This window comes from Tenrec ecaudatus, chromosome 1 (genome assembly GCF_050624435.1).
Source record: "Tenrec ecaudatus isolate mTenEca1 chromosome 1, mTenEca1.hap1, whole genome shotgun sequence".
NCBI classification, from domain to species: domain Eukaryota; kingdom Metazoa; phylum Chordata; class Mammalia; order Afrosoricida; family Tenrecidae; genus Tenrec; species Tenrec ecaudatus.
In genome coordinates this window covers 174,639,998-174,657,246 of record NC_134530.1, presented here as the reverse complement: position 1 = coordinate 174,657,246, position 17,249 = coordinate 174,639,998, and the positions used below count along the sequence as shown (strand labels likewise).

General features: G+C 40.5%; 1 protein-coding gene across 3 annotated transcripts in view; it reads right to left on the bottom strand.

Annotated features, from left to right (window-relative positions):
* Positions 1 to 17,249, bottom strand: part of NUF2 (NUF2 component of NDC80 kinetochore complex) — an 84,555-nt gene that overhangs the window by 38,347 nt on the left and 28,959 nt on the right. For 2 of the 3 annotated variants that reach the window (XM_075564250.1, XM_075564241.1), the window contains exons 11-14: positions 16,441 to 16,581; positions 15,057 to 15,232; positions 13,992 to 14,127; positions 8,157 to 8,515 (exon numbers count right to left, since the gene is read on the bottom strand). In XM_075564250.1, the coding sequence (XP_075420365.1) occupies positions 8,378 to 8,515; positions 13,992 to 14,127; positions 15,057 to 15,232; positions 16,441 to 16,581 (591 nt within the window). In that variant the 3' untranslated portion in view covers positions 8,157 to 8,377. Of the gene's footprint in view, positions 1 to 8,156; positions 8,516 to 13,991; positions 14,128 to 15,056; positions 15,233 to 16,440; positions 16,582 to 17,249 lie in introns of those variants that run through there. The other variant, XM_075564261.1, reaches the window with a different exon arrangement.

The window sequence follows — 17,249 nt, the reverse complement described above, 5'->3', positions numbered from 1 at the left end:
TGCATCACCTGCATATTTCAGGTGGTTAAAACCTTCAAATGTATCCTTCTTCATATAACTCAGCTTCTCTGATTACCTGTTCAGCATGGGGATTGAGTAAGTATGATGGCAGGACCTACCTCAGATATGCACCTTTCCTGATTTTAAACCATGCAGTGTGCCTGTGTTCTCTTTGTGCAGCCGGCTCTCCATGCATGTACAGGGTCTGCATGAGCACAATGCAACATTTGGGGATTCCTATTCGTTTCATTTCTATCCATAGTTTGTTATGGTCCACCGTTGAATGCCTTCACATAATCAATAAAACGTAAGTGAAAATCTGTCTGGTATTTTCTACTTTCAGGTAAGATGCATGACATCAGCAATGCTATCCTTTGTTCCGCATCCTCTCCTGAATGGCCTGAATGTCGGGCAGCTCCCTGTCAATGTACTGCTGCAGCCATTGTTGGATGATCTTCAGCAAAATTTTACCGCATGTGATAGTAGTGATATTATTCTATAATTTGAGCATTCTGTTAGGTCACCTTCCCTTGGAATGTGTACAGATATGGATCTCTCCCAGTCAGCTGGCCAAGTAGCTGTCTTCTAAATTTCCTGGCCTAGACAAGTGAGTGCTTCCAGTGCTTCATGAGCCTGTTGAAACATTTCAATCAGTATTGCATCGATTACTGGGCCCTTGCCTTTGACTAATGCTTTCCACATGGCTTGGACTTCTTCCTTCAGTACCATTGGCTCTTGCTTATATTCTGCCTGGTATGGTTGAATGTTTGCTTGTTCCTTTTCGTACAGAGACTGTATTTTTTGGTTTCTGTATCATTCAAGGTACCATACTAGTACTAAGATAGGGACATGGCCAATAGATGCATGAAGCCTTGCAGGATGGCAGATGTGTAATAATAATTACAACACAATGGTATAAATTACAGTGGCAATGAGAAGCCTCACCTGACACAACTCGAAATGATATTGCCTCTCTAGTTTAGACAGAGACTTGAAAATGAGTATCTTCCAGATGAATATGAGCCAAGGGAAGCAATACACACATAGAAGTGCGAGGGCTAACGAAACTACGCGCTCATCCGCTCTTCTGGAGAATAGAATTCAAGCGGGGAGTGGCAGGACAATGTAAGAGGATCTCGCAATTATGATTAGGAATAACCTGAAAATTCCTAAAAGCAATCATTTCTGAGGTTGTCTAAGTTCACAGAGCCCTTCAGAATTTTTTTTTTTGCTGTACCTTTGTCAAAAGAAATGCTTGACCATCCTGTTTCTAGGTAGTTAACACATGAATGCTTAAGCAGTCATTGATTTCTGATGTGCAATGATTTTAAAGTGTGCTACCTGCACTAAGTGGTTGGGAATATCGTGACAAATGATGGCACCAAACAGAGACATTTGAGTTGCCTTACCCCGACACGTGCTGAGTACTGAGGAGTCAGTTGGAAAAGCTGCTCCTTGATAGATTCAGGCTGGTACAGATGCAAGTAGTTTTCTTGTTTTGATCGAGTCTTCAGAAAGTGGAGTTTAAGACCAGCAAAGCAGCAGCTCTGGCTACAGCTAGCACCATTCAGAGACACTCCAGCACGAGTGAGCCATTCTGTAGCCACTAGTGGATGTCTAGTCGATTCTAGCGCAGATAACCCCAGGTGTTAGTAATCGAATGGTCCCACAGCTTGGACTATAATCGTAAATGAAGCAGATCACCAAAGCTGCCCTGCTGTGCAGATGGAAGGGTTTGAACTGCCAACCTTGAGACTTGATTCTAATACAAACTATCTTTGCCACCTTCAACCCCCAAATCATTGCTGTTCAATCAGCAGGAACTCATGATGACCCTATGTGATTAAGTAGAACGGCCTCCATGGGGTTTTCTAGGCTGTACATGTTTACAGAAGCAGCCGGCCACATCTTTCTTCTGTGGAGTGGATTATAACCGCTGACCTGCTGGTTATCAGCTGAGTGCTAAACAACTGTGCCGCCTAGAGACCTTAAATCTGTGATGGCTTGGGACTGAAAATGGCTTTAAACGAACTTGAAAATTGTCTTGCAGAACCATGGAATAGATTACTAATTCATACTGTTATCTCACTGAAAAGCATATGATCTTGATAAAAGTGAGTTTCTGAAAAGCCATGGAAATCAGGAATTTTACCAAAGGCATGTATTCTGATGGACCACGACATAGAAAACCGTCCCAGCATTGTCTGTGAGGTGGGGAAAGCCAAGTTTGCATTTCGGCAGCAGGATGCACCAAGGCAGGGGTTTAACTGTAAGGGGGTGAAAAGTGGGGATGGGAGTGGTGGCTAAAACTACATACAGCTTTTCTGTGTTTATGGGGTCAGGAGAAATGTTTCATCGTGTGTTGAACAGCACACAGAAGCAGGTGAAGTACTACTTATCAAGTAAAATGTTTCCTTTCAGATGCGACCTTCCATTCTATTTTAAAATTTATCTTTTTACGGTATTTATTGCTGTAGACTTTCCTACCTGACCTGGGAATAATTAAGTACACAGGATAGTTATTTAATAACATCAGAATTAAAAGAAGATTGCCAGCAGTGTTATATAATGAATTTGTCCAATCATTCTTGGAAATTGCATATTAGCAGATTGGCTAGCAGTAATTGCATTTTGGTGAAAAATCTGGCACTCTCATAAATCTACCTCTATCTTGAAACAAACATAAAAGAATCCAAAAGCAAAACAGCTTCAGAAGCATGAAATAATATAAAAACTAAATTAGAACGTGACAGCATTTACCTTTTTACCTCACGTTAAGAATAACTGCTTAACTGTGCTTTGCACAGAAAACCTGTGAATTTATGAAACTCAACTTATAGCCATAATCAATTATGCATTAAAATGTGATTGTAAACAGTTCCTGTTAAACATTTAAGTTTATAAAACACTTCAATATTTTTAACATAAACATGTATGTAAAAGAATATTACCACTAAGACCCGAGTACTTGCCTACATAGGCTTATTCCAAACCTTAAAGTGTCAAGCATGTCCCCACAGTCAGAAGGTGGCTGCAAAGCTCACTCAGCAGTCACTTATCGTAGTTTTGCTAGAGTGCCTTCAAAGAAACAGGGATACTTTTTGGCTAATATCAATTTTAACAAAACTCCAGTGGACATCTCCCCGAACTAGTGAAGATTTGAAACAAGTTTATGGAAGTGGTGCTATGAGTCAGAATCAACTGGGTGGCAATAAGTTTGGTTTTGGAGCTTTCCACACAATGATAGGCTTTAGATGGACTAAGATGTCAAAGGTTTATTTAAGGTAGACACTTCAGTTTGGGTTATGGTAGTTGTTTTCAATGCCAAAGGGTAACATTATCTTGATAAATTTTCTTACAAGTCATAGGCATTGATTATAAAGAAGTGTGAAGAACTTTCACACACACACACACACACACACAGGTGAGAAAAGGGCCAGGAAAGTTGTGTTGATGACTTTACTTTCCCATCAAGACAATCCACGATTCCAGCACCGCAAGGCCTTTCCTATGAGAAATCCATTGGAAAACAGCTCATCCACTCTGCAGTCTAGCTCTTGGCCCCTTCAGGCTTCTTTCTGCCCCCTAAATTCAGAGAATATTGAAACAATGGCATGTATTTATAGGTCGAGTATTAAAGTAGCAGATGGACAATGGGCCTCTACTCAAGTATTCCCTAAATGGAGGAACACTTTGTTCTATTAACCTGGCATTCCATGATGCTCACCTTCCCAACACGATCGCTGAAGACAAATTGGGTTCATAAGCAAATGTGGGGAAGAAAGCGGATGGTGCCTGGCTATCAAAAGATATAGTGTCTGGGGTCTTAAAGGCTTGAAGATAAGCAAGGGGCCGTCTAGTTCAGAAGCAACAAAGCCCACATGAAAGAAACACACCAGTCTATGTGATAGGTGTCAATAGGATCAGGTAACAAAGAACAAAAATTGTATCATTGTGAATGGGGGGGGGGGGAGTGCAGACTGGAGAGCCAAAACCCATCTGTAGGCAACTGGACATCCCCTTATAGAAGGGTTGCAGGGAAAAGATGAGCCAGTCAGGGTGCAGTGTAGCAATAATGAAACATAAAACTTGCCTCTATTTCCCTAATGCTTCCTTCCCCCCGACTATGATCATCCTAATTCTACCTTAAAAATCCAACTAAACCAGCGGATGTACACTGATATAGATCAGAGCTGGAAGCACAGGGAATCTAGGACAGATAAACCCCTCAGGACCAATAATGAAAGTAGATACCAGGAGGGAAAGGAGGTGGGGAAGAAAGAGGCAACCAATCACAATGATCTACATAGAGCCCCCTCCCTGGGAGATGGACAAGAAAGTGGGTGAAAGGAGACAACAGACAGTATAAGATATGAAAAAATAATAATTTAAAAAAATTTTAAGGGTTCATGAGGGAGGGAAGGTAGGGTGACGGAGGAAGGGGGGAAATGAACTCATACCAAGGGTTCAAGTAGAAAGAAAATGTTTTGAGAATGATGGCAACAGACATACAAATGTGCTTGACAAAATGGATGGATGAGTTGTGATAAGAGTTGTACAAGCCCTCAATAAAATGATTTTTTAAAAAGAAAAGGAATATGATTTGAGACCCTTGAGCATGCCAAAACTGCCGTTTGGATAGAGCATCAAATGAAGTGTGCCAATGTCTTCCAGGCAAGGGTAGAGAGACATCGCCTTCAGAAGAATGTAGCCCTAGATGGAGTACTATGTCCAGGAACAATGGCTTCCCATTTGATGATTTTAAGATTTCTGTGATTTTGGAGAAATGCTCTATTGATCGTCACATAAACTCAATTATGGAATCATTATTTTATACTTGAGCAAATATACTACTCCAAAAGGTAGCTTGGTTTCAAAATTTTTAATTTAAAGGAAATCACAAGACATGTCATGAATCTAAAGTATTGCTCTGCAGGAAATTAATGCTGTACTCCTGATTTCCCAGAACATTTACATAAAAATTTTGCTTTTTATGCAATAATTACTTAGGTATCTGAATGGCAAGCTTATCCTGAGGAAATCACATTGGTGTTAAGGAGTATTATGATCGAAGTTGACATTAGAATTTTTCCACTTGATATTTTAGAGCAGTAGTTCTCAACCTTCCTAATGCCATGACCCTTTAATACATGTTCCTCGTGTTGTGGTCCCCCCCCCCAACCATAAAATTATTTTTGTTGCTACTTCATAACTCTAATTTTGCTACTGTTATGAATTGGGCGACCCCTGTGAAAGGGCCTGTGACCCGCAAAGGGGTCATGAACCACAGGTTGAAAACCGCTGTTTTAGAGGCTCACACAGCTGTTACTTGGAATACGCTCACGAGACTGAACAATTCATCTGTACTGTTTCATAAGTTAACAGTAATAATCTTCAAACTGTGAAATTTTAAAAAGAAGTTTGAATAGGAATGAGCCAAAATAAAAAAAGGAACAGAATTAGGAAAACGAAGAGATTGGAATTACTGAAAAAATACCAAAAAAGTACTGCACATTAAGAACTTAAAGATAGGCAGGGGGAAGTGTGTAGTGACTAAACAATACCATAGACAGGGGAACAACCAAGGAATTAAGCTAACATCTAGGAGGTTATACAGATCCTGTGAGTATTAGCGCAACACCAGTCTATCTGAGAGTAAGTACTAAGAGGTGAAGAAAGGAGAATGTGATGGTGGGGCAGGAAGAGCCAAAAGGAAACAGACGAAAGCTCTAGGAAGCAAACCTATAGATAGAGGTATTGGTCCATGTACATATATTTATAAGGCAATACACTGAGGCTGTGGATAGGCCTTGGGCCTCAGTTCATATCCTCCCTCAATACAAGAACACTCTCTTCTAACAAAATGGTATTCTGTGATGCTCACCCCCCCCCCCAGCCCGACACGATTGCTGAAGACAAAGCAGATGTGAAGACAGTGGATGGTGCCCGGCTATAAAAAGATAGCATCTGGGGGTCCATGCACCAGAGAAGCAACAAGAGCACATGGAAGAAGCACACCAGGTGGTGTGTGTGATCATGAGGTGTCATCAGGACCAGGTAATAGGCATCAGAAGACTCATAACAAACAACAAACAAAAACATGTTGGTGAGAATGAGGGGGGTCAGAGCAGAGACCCAAAGCCCATCTGTAGACAATGGAACATCCCCTCACAGAGGGGTTGCAGGAAAGGGATGAGTCAATCGGTGCAGTAGAGCACTGATGGATCACATAATATACCTCTGGTTCCTTGAGGCTCCCTTCTTCACGCCCCACTATCATGACCCCAGTGCTGCTTCCCACTCGACTGGACCAGAGCATGTTCACAGGGATAGGCAAGAGAGAAAGGTCACAACACACAGAACCCAAAACAGGAATTGGAATGGTGATACCAAAAGGGTAGGGAGGGAGAAGGCAGGGAGAGGAGAGGAAGGGGGTACCGATTGCAATGAATGCCACATAACCACCACCCACTCCAGGGGGGTGAATATATAACCACGCCTCCCCCTCCAGGGGGAAGAACAACAGAAACCAGAGGGGTAGGTAGACAGCGGTCGATGGGAGATAGGAAAATAATCTATAATCCATCAAAGGGCCACGAGGGGTGAGGGGAAGGGGAGAGGGAGGGAAATAAAGAGGAACTGATCCCAAGGACTCAATGGAAAGTAACTGCCCAGACAAGAACGATGGCAACATATGTACTAATATGTCGGACACAACTGATGTATGGGTTGTAACAAGAGTTGTAAGAGCCGCCAATTAAATGACCTTAAAAAAGAACTTAAAGATGATGAAGGACAAATAGTGTTCATTTTAAAAAAGCAAACCGTGAATGTTATTAATTCTATTTTCTGTGACCTTCAGAGTTACAAGGATTAGCATGGATAGAAATAACAATGCCATGATGGGCAGGCTGCAATTTCTGAAATTTAGTTGCAGTCAAAGACAACCTCTTACCTAGCCTCAAAAGCACCCCTTTCGAGTGAGTGCAGTGTGTGAGTGTTTTAAAAGGGAGGAAAGGAAGAGTCAGGGCAATAACTTAAGTCTGTGCCCTGAACTTTCTCTCTGGGCATTTGGTCTCAATGCCCGTCGTCCAGAGCGGCTTTTCCTCTTAGTGTATGACAATAAACAGAGCAACAAGTGCCAAGAACGGTAACAGAAAAGTTATACATGCCAAATACAGCTATTTCCGCTTTACTTTAACCATTACTTTTAACAAAGGACAAAGTAGGGACCTGAGCTTCAGTTCTGAGTTATTTGAATTACAAAGTCTCTACCTACAATAAGAATTTCTCTCTGGCAAATAGAAAAGTACCCCAACCTCTTATGACTCTAAATACTATCAGATAATGTACTCTACGTGCCAGGCTTTATTTCTAAGGATTTTACACATTTAATATAATTTCCCACATAAATATGCCAACGACATTAGTGAAGGAGTAGATGATTACACTCACATTTCTCTTTCAAGTAATTATAATATATACTCATATATAAGCCGAGTTTTTCAGAACACTTTTAACACAGTTTTGTGGTAAAATCAGGCACCTTGGCTGATACTCAGGTCGGCTTATACTCGAGTCTATACGGTAATTAGGAAGTGGGCACAGGTGAAACATAGGAGCTTGTTTCATACAATTCGGGTCTTGGCTCATTTACTGAATCTGTCAGTCTTACTTCCTCTATACAGCAGTAATAAAGATACATGTATCTACCCAGAGTTGTTGCAAGGAGCATCAAAACCCTCCAAACACAATGCCATCACAGTCACAACAAACAAACCCCCCAACACAATGCCATCACAGCCAAAACAAACAAACCCCCCAAACACAATGCCATCACAGTCAAAACAAACCCCCAACACAATGACATCACAGTGACAACAAACCCCCCAACACAATGCCAACATAGTCACAACAAACAAACCCCCAACACAATGCCATCACAGTCACAACAAACACAATGCCATCACAGTCACAACAAACAAACCCAACCCACCACCATCAAATCAAGACCACAGGACCAAGATCAATAAACATTCATCTCTGCATGACAGCAGACAGAGCAAGAAAGGCTAAAATAGTTACATTACATATTTTCAATATACCATTCTTGTTTTACTGAAACCACCACTGAAAGTAAAGGGCAGAATACAGACTTGAGTTTTATGACTTATTTTAATTGCGAATCTATAAAAGCGCACGCAAAATGCATTACCTTAGAAAATAACCACCTGCAAGAGAATAGGAATTCAGACTGAGCCAGCCTTATTTGGCAATCCCAATACTTCCATTACCATTAGCTTCAACCTAACAATTCCCGTTCTGAACTGATTACTAAAAATGGCAAGCCATGTGCAGCAGAAATGCAGCGTTCTTGTTAATCAGGTTGAAATCTGAACATCTTTTTCTTCAGTTCAGCTATTTTGGCATCTATCTTAGCATAACAGCCCTCCGCTGTCTTCTCTATGCCTTCATGGTATTTCTCCACAGCAGATTTCAGGCTGAGAAATATTTCCTAGTGAGAAGATGAGACAGAAGAAGGATCATTCCATGCAATAACCAAAAACCAGTTACGCAATTTCCAACAATCTCGTTCATGCATGTTAATTATAGCTTAACGTATAAATCATCTCACACACATACATACAAGCACTGGCACATAAGACAAATTCTGCTGCTTAGGAAGAACCAAGCAGATATGATAACGGTTTGGATTCCAAGACATATACAACAAAATTACTCATCGTTCTCATGACAAGATTCTAACTTTGGAGTATCTAGCGTCTTAAAGCCTTGAAGTTAAACAAGTGGCCATCTAGCAGGGAAGCAACAACACCCACATAGGAGAAGCAGATCAGCCTTTGTCGTCAGGAGGTACAGATGGGATCAAGCATCAGGCATCCGAAGACCCAAAACAAGCAACATCGATGGGAACAAGCAGTGTCGGCGTGGAGACCCAAAGCCCATCTGTAGACAACTGCACATCCCCTCACAGAAGGGTCACACGGCATGACAAGTCAGCCAGCGTGCGGTCTAACACCGATGAAACACACACCTTTCCTCTAGTTCTTTAAAGACCCCCCAGTTCTGTTACAAATGCAACGAGATTTGAGCATGTGCACTGGTACAGATAAGAGCTCTTGACATACAGAATCCAGGACAGATAATCCCCTCTGGAACAGTAACTGGAGTAGCGCGATACCATGAGGGTAGGGGGAAGGTGGAGAGAGAAAGGGAGAACTGATCACGATGATCAACGTATAACCGGCCACCACCAGGAAAACAAACAACATAAATGTGGGAGAAGGCAGACAGTGGACGATGTAAGATAGGAAAACATGTGGACTCCAACTCAAATATGAAAAAAACAAACTGTCACAACTGAACTAATAAAAGCATCCTGCCAAAGGGAGAAACGATTAAAATCACCAAGGATTTCTTTTTGCTTGTACTTAAAATCGATGCCTAGGAAAACAGCGAATCTGCTAGACAAGACCTCTTTAAAGCGCTAAAAAGCAAGGATATCATCCCCTTAGGACTACAATACGCCTGACTCAAGCCCAGATCTTTTCAATTCCTCGTGTGTATGTGAAAGGTAAGGAATAAGGAAGACTGCAGACGCCCTGATGCCTTTGAATTTTGCTGTTGGTGAAGAATAAATATTCCCCGAACTTCCACAAGAACAAACAACTCTGTCTTGGAAGAAGTTCCTTAAAGCCAGGGTGGGGAGACGTTGCCTCATCCACTGGACATGATTAGGAGTGAACAGTCCCTGGGGAGAGGCATCCTGGCTGGCGACTCAGAGGTTCAGCACAAAGGGGGAAGGCTCGATGAGACGGACTGACACACTAACGGCAACAATGGGAGGCTGATACGGGACTGGGCAATGTTTGCTCGGCTGCACACGGGGTCGTCATGAGTCAAACCTGACTCAACGGCACCAAGAAACATACTAAGAAGGAAGCTGAGTAAATATGACAGAGACCTGACTTATGAGATGATATTAAAACTAAGTGGGACTATATAAAGATATACAATCTACAACTATCTGAATCAGTCATTATCACATACCCAATGAAAACCGTTTCCATTCAGAAGTATAATAAATGAACAAACAATTGGAAGTCCAAGTCTAGCGTCAACTCCCATGACGGAAAGGAAACACATGATGTTTTAAGTCAAGCACTGTAAGAAATTTAATGGGAGTAGACCATTACCCTCACAAGTGCTGTAACTCCTAGACGGTCTAATTGGATCTGAGATGTAAGTGGAAGTTTAATACAGTGATTCAAATAGTTTTACTATGGAGTCCTCACTGAAGCTAAATGTTTTAAAAACCAAGGTCTAGCTTTAAGTTTTCCAATACTACAACCATTAGATCTATGTGGCTGAAAATTTAAATTCAGTAAAATTCAAAATTCAACACTTTAGCTGCACTGACCACATTTTTAGTGTTCCATACTCACAATGGCCTAGCAGCCACCATTCTTAGATAACAGAGATTATTAAATTTCTATTGGACAGCATTTAATTGGTTCAATTTTCAAACCAGGAACACTTAAGTCTGAATGATACCCAGAGTTTTATGTTAGTTTTACCATCTATTATAAAAAGGGCATAATTAATCAACCAAATAAATCAACCAAATACTACCTATAAGTAGCAGTATAAAAATATCAACAGAGGATACAATGAAGGAACTATTTATAGGACACCTTAATGCAGTGGTTCTCAACCTTCCTAATGCTGAGACCCTTTCATACAGTTCCTCATGTTGGGGTGACCCCCAACCATAACATTATTTTTGTTGCTACTTCATAACTGTAATTTTGCTACTGTTATGAATCAGGCGACCCCTGTGAAAGAGTAGTTCAACTCCCAAAGGGGTCGCGAGCCACAGGTTGAGAACCACTGCCGTAATGGTACATCTACTCAAGACAAGACAGGATATGGAGCACTGGAGCAAACAAAAAAGTGAATATTATTTCATTGTTATTAGTTTAAACTTCAATATAGATAGCAACATGCTACTAATGCCTAGATCTTGAAAAGACCTATTGTTCTTGGTGCCACTGAAAGAGTTTCTCTCAAAGAGAGACCCTTTGTACAAAAGAATGAAACACTGCCTGGTATCATGTCATCTCACAATAGTGGCTAAGTTTAAGGCCATTGTTGTGGCTACTTTGTCAGTCCATCTTGTTTACAGGTTTCTACCTTTTTTACTGAACTTCCACTTTATTAGCATGTCCTTCTCCAGACACTGGTCTTTCCTGATACCATGTACAAAGTACATGAGTCTCACCATCCTTCCTTCCAAAGAGAAACCAAAATACATGTACTGGATCATTTGCATATGATCACCAATACCCTAATTCAAATATATTAATTCTTTGCACTTCTGTATTCACTGCCAAACATTCCTGTGGATATGCAAGGAGTGAATGTACCATAACTTGGGTCAAGGTCAACTTTCACCCTCAACATGACATCATTGCTTGTTAACACTGTTCTAAGTTTATTTAACCAATGCAATATGCTCCGTGGTTTTTTGACTGCTGTTTCCGTGAGCATTAATTACGTGCCCAAGTAAAATAAAATCCTTGATAACTTCAACTTTTCTCAGTTTATCTTGATACTGTTTATAGGTCTCGTTAACGTTATTCTTCGTATAATTCACGTTCTTAGATTTGCTCAACTTAGTGAAAGGATCGCCCAGCACACACTTTTCCTGACTTTAAACCTTCCAGTGTCCCCTTATTCTAGTCAAACCATATCCTCGGGCTTCAGGTGCAGGTTCCACAGGAGGATCATTAAGTGCTCTGGATCCCCACCCTTTGCAATGCTATTTAAAGTTCGTTATGATCCATCCACACGGTCCAATATTTTTGCAGTCAATAAAACACCAGTCTTTCTGGTAATCTCTGATTTCAGTCAACATCCAGCTGCTATCAGCAATCACATGACGTAGGTTTATCTTCGGAAACTGGCTGAATTTCTAGAAGTTCCCAGTTGGTGTAGTGCTGCAGTTCTTTTGTGAATGATCATCAGGAAAGTTTTACTTGCATGTGATATCAGTGATATTGTTTAAAACTGTCCACATTCCTTTGGGTGGCCCTGCTTTGGGATGGGCACAAACTGGATCTGTTCCAGTCAGCTGACCAAGTAGCTGTCTTCCAAATTTCTGGACATAAGATGAGTTAGCGCCTCCAGCTCTGCACCAGCTCGTTAGCACATTTTAATTTGTAGTTCATCAATTACTGCAGCATTGTTGTTTGCCACTGCAGTCAGTGCGGCTCTTGAGCATGGGCTGCCTGTTGAGAAGTTGAATGTCAACTAGTTTCTTTTGGAAGAGTGACTCATCAGCAGGTGTTCCTTCCGTCTTCTCTTATTGCTTCCCGCATCCTTCAATATTTTGCTTACTTATCACACAGCCTATATTACAGATTCTCGGATTATATGTTCACTGATTGACCCAATTAAGTAGAGTGAAAAGGCACCGCCCTCACAAGCACTTTTCTTGATTTTAAACTATTAGATCTACTCACAAATAAATACCTGATTTTAGTGAGAAGTACGATTAAAAAATGGTCTGAGGCCTTTCTCGCTCGACTCCAGAGCTGTAGCAGGTGTAAATGGGGAGTGGGAAGAAAACGAGAAGACTGCAAGAAACGGAAGACTAGACGGCTCCAGAGAGCAGTCTCACACACTGGGGAGGTTACTACACCCTTTTCTTTTTCTTTTCTTCTTTTTCTCCTTGTCTTCTTTGCCAAGTAGCCTTGAGGTAATCTTGAGTTTGTATATTTCCGATTTTTAAGGGCACAAGTATTGCTGAGAACAAGTGAAGCAATTGTCCCCTGTGGCTCTTTGAGAATTAGAAACCTGCACACATTATGGGTAGATGACGGAAGGTAGAGACGGCAACCATTTATGTATATCTTCTAGATATCAGAGGTTTCGTGTTAGACAAGAAAAAGGAGAAAGCAACAGATGTCTAGAGATGCTCACAAGAAAATCTGGTTAAACCAGAGCAATATACAGTGCCACAGATAGGAGCTCTGGGCACAAAGATCTAGGACAGAAAAACCACTCAGACCAATATTGAGAGCTGCCATACCATGAGGGTAAGGGGAAGGTGGGAGGAAAAGGGGAACTGATCACATACCACCACCAGCCCACCCCCAGGGGGACGAACAACAGAAAGATGGGTGAAAGGAGACAGTGGATGGTGTAAAATATGAAAAATAATTTATAAATTATCAAGGATTCACATGGGTGGGACAGCGGGGGAGGGAGGGAAAAGAAGAGGAGCTGATACTAAGGGCTCAAGTAGAAAGACACATTTTGGAAATGATGATGGCAACATATGTACAAACGATGAATGGATTGTTATGAGCTGTAAGAGCCCCCAGAAAATAGAGATAATCATAAGACTATACATCAACCTTCAAAAGTTAAGGGAAGAATGGAAAAATAATATATATCTGGAATAAACTGCTTGTTTGAGACATTGATAATTAAGGACAGGAATAGATAAAGATTAACATTTTATTAGCAGTTAAATGATATAAACGGAGATGATTATTCTTAAGACTTTGTTATATAATAAAATAAAAATACCTAAAACCAGCAAAGAATTAAGAAATTTTAGGTAGCTATGATGAGGATAATAAGTCCCATACCATACAGGGAGCGTTTCCAGAGAAAGATATATGTGACCATGATGTGGAACACTTTATCCAGTTACATTAACCAACACCAAACCCAGAACCTTCACAGGGCAACAGTCTATTACTAGGTGCTTTTATGAGGGGAAAAAGGCAAGTAAGAAAAGAGGTAAAGGGTGGTGGAAGAGATATAAATGAAAATGCAAAGACCAGGTAGCGCCAGTTTGTACTCCAGAGAAGTACCCCAAGATCTTCATAGAGATGCAGTGTGCACCTTAAACTCACGACATGAAGCTATAGTAACTTTCTTAACGCAAACACACTCACTTGAGATTTCAGTTTTTCCCTTTCAGTGGTATCTTTTAGCTGTTGAATTCCAAACTTAAATTTCTGGATTTCTTGTTTAATTGTGACCACTCGCTGATAGACAGCACCTCTCTTTTCTTGAACTTTATTGCAGTCCCTAGGAAAGGAAAACATTAGTTAAATTAGAATCTTTCTTAAGCATCTACAAACACGCACATTGAGCTCTAATTTATATTCGAAAGTGGTCATGTGCATGTGATTAATAAGCCTAAAACGTTCCTCAAGCTATAAACCAGCAGATGAAAGCCCACGGTGTGGTGAGATTCTCACATCATGGCATATGTGACCTATTTTGTACTTAAAATGGAAAGTTTAAGTTACTACTTATTTCTAGTTGAAAACACTCATATACAGTTGGTGGAAATGTGATTCATTACCACTTTCCTAGAAGACAGTTTGACAAAAAACAACCGAAATCCATAAGCTCTGCCCGTTTTCTTGCTCGTCACGAGCGACGCGATCAGATGCTCTGTATGTGCCTTGCAGGAGCTGAAGTAACATAGCATTCTATGGCCCTGATTCTAAGTAAACCTTCCTTCCTACCACACCAAAGGGAACACCAGTGAGAGAGAAGACCATACCAATGAAAACACCCCAAGGAAACTAAATAAAAGGTTTTCGGAGATTAGTTCTTACCTAGATAGGCAAAAACAAGACTTTCCCACAAAACGTGTACACTCACTTCTACACACCCGCTGAGCTACAAGACGAGGCTTCGTTCTAATGCCCCTTTACCCCGCTGTCCCTCCAGGACACAGAGAGAAGCATTCGCACTTAATTAGCTACTGAAGTGAGGGTGCGATGCTTAGAGGGCAAAGGACCCAAACCGCAAAGAACAGGAGCTCAATGCAACATCTCTAAATGCGGACGACGCAGCGCTGTCGCCTTCATAGTTAACTCATCGGCTTTACTCACTGAAAGGTGGAGTCGCTTTTTAAAAATATAGGCATTTTTGGTTCGTGGGTGAGAATGGACTAGTTTTTCCTAATTATCTTTTAATACATGAAACTGAGAAGGACTTCATACTCAATTACTGTGCGTTTGTACTGATTGATATCCTCATGTTTCTTATTTATTTTGAATTGCACTGTGGAGAGTTTTTCCTTCTTCACAATCATCATTCTTTTCAATGAATTTTCTTCGGTCTTTAATTTCTTCAGTTCTGATTCTTCACTCTCAATTTGGTCTTCCAAGTTCAGGCACTGTATTTTATGAGAAGGATGCAACCAATTAGTATTTACAAACAAAACAAGATTTCCTAGGATGAGCATGATAAAGTATAATTTTAAAATGAGATAAAACTGTAGAAGCCCTGGAAGCCAGGCAGAAGATTACTGACTGAACCAAGGAGAGTTTTGAAAACTTATTCTAGGGAATCAGGACTGCGGTGTTTTGGGGAAAACAAACAAACAAACAAACAAGAAGCATTGTGCGCCTTGAGAAAAAGCATGCCTCCCAGTGTGCAGTTTGTATGTTATTCTATCAGTTTGCCTTGGCATTCTCACAGCAAGGATCGAAACACAGAAATATTATTAGGAAAATTAGTTAAAGGACTGGAGCTAAGGGGACGTTAGGATCTGAACCTTGGTCACAGGAAAAAAGAGAAAAGGGTAGAACATAGAAAAAATTAAAATCCACATCTCAATCTTTTCTTCAGCTCAAGCACTTTCTTTACCTTCTCCCCCTCAAAAAGACCCAAACTCACTACCACCGAGTCAGCGCTGACCCATACATAGCAACCCAACAGGATGGGGTAGAACTGCCCCTAAGCTTTGGAGACTTTAACTCTTTACCAGCCCCACCCCCACCCGAGAAACAGCTGGTGGCTTCAAAGTGCTGTCCTTTTGGATGGTAGCCCAACGGGGTGACCAATATGCCACCAGGACTCATATTTCCCTAAAAAAAAAACCCCTAAAAGCCAAACACAAGAAAACCCCCCAAAATGATATATAAATGCAGTGTTAGGTTAATATGATGAAGTAAAAATGGTTTTTAAGCTGCTTGTCTAAGAAACTGATCATGTTGTTGGTAGCTCTTGCTCTTCAGGGGAGAGCCTAATCACAAACATTAAAATCTCTTTATAGAACTACATACTATGCTGGGTACAAAATTGGAAGTTTATGCTTACTGATTATAAGACAATTTCCAATTATTAGAAAAAAACTTCCATTCCATTCAACTGTGTTAAGTTCATTAATTTAACATTCATCGCATCTGAAGATTAGAATGGGTCAATTACTGCTATTTTATAAAGAAAAGTGTTTTCATCTCTGGCATATGTTGGCTATCTAATACTACACCATCATCCCGCTTTTTATTAGGATGTACAAACAGAGAAATGAAAGCAAATCCCAGAAACAATAACAAACTACAACTTAATGAAGACATAAAACTTCCACACAATACAAACCTCCTTTAAGACCTCGGCTAGTTTCTCCCTATTGTCTGCAAGGTCTTGGATCTTCTTCTGATATAACTGCACCTCCAGCTGACACGAAGGCAGACAGTCAACCAAGTCTCGGTAAGTTTCATACTTTTCCATCACTTCTTGCTATGACAGGAAAAGAGAAACCCACAGATATTCCGCGTAATTGCAGTAATGTCAATTTGTTTGCTCTTAAATAATTTCTGCACTTAATACTGAAAGCTTAAAAGCAAAGAACAATTAAGTTTCTAGATCAGTAACAAAGCACTACTGCTCATAGGTGTCTAAGCACATATCTTATGGCTGATTAATTGCCAAATGTCCTTGAAAAAAAGAAAACTTGCCGTGACTTTCCCAGGTGCCTTCCAAAGGTTCTTCCTGGCGAGATTAAACATGGTCCCACCACTGATGCTACTCAAGGCGCTCTGGGGCAATTTATGACTCATTTATAGTTTCCCTACAATTCACTGATATATGAGAACAATCTACTTATAACTAAATCTTTTTAAAAGATTAATTCCTCTTCTAAACAAACAGATGTATATCACAAGCACAATTGAAAGATATATACTTAAACGTTCTTTTTTATCCCTATTCAAGATTATACAAATGTTCTGCTAACATTTCTAAACATTGTAAAATTTTTAATTCACATAGAATTTATTTTTGTAAATAGCGTGAGAGGCACCAGTAAATTCTCCAGTAACTACTCAGCTCTGTTCCTGGGCTTTCATTTTTGTTCTGCTAACCTTTGCCCATTCCTGCATGATAATTCTTAAATATCAGGAATGGCT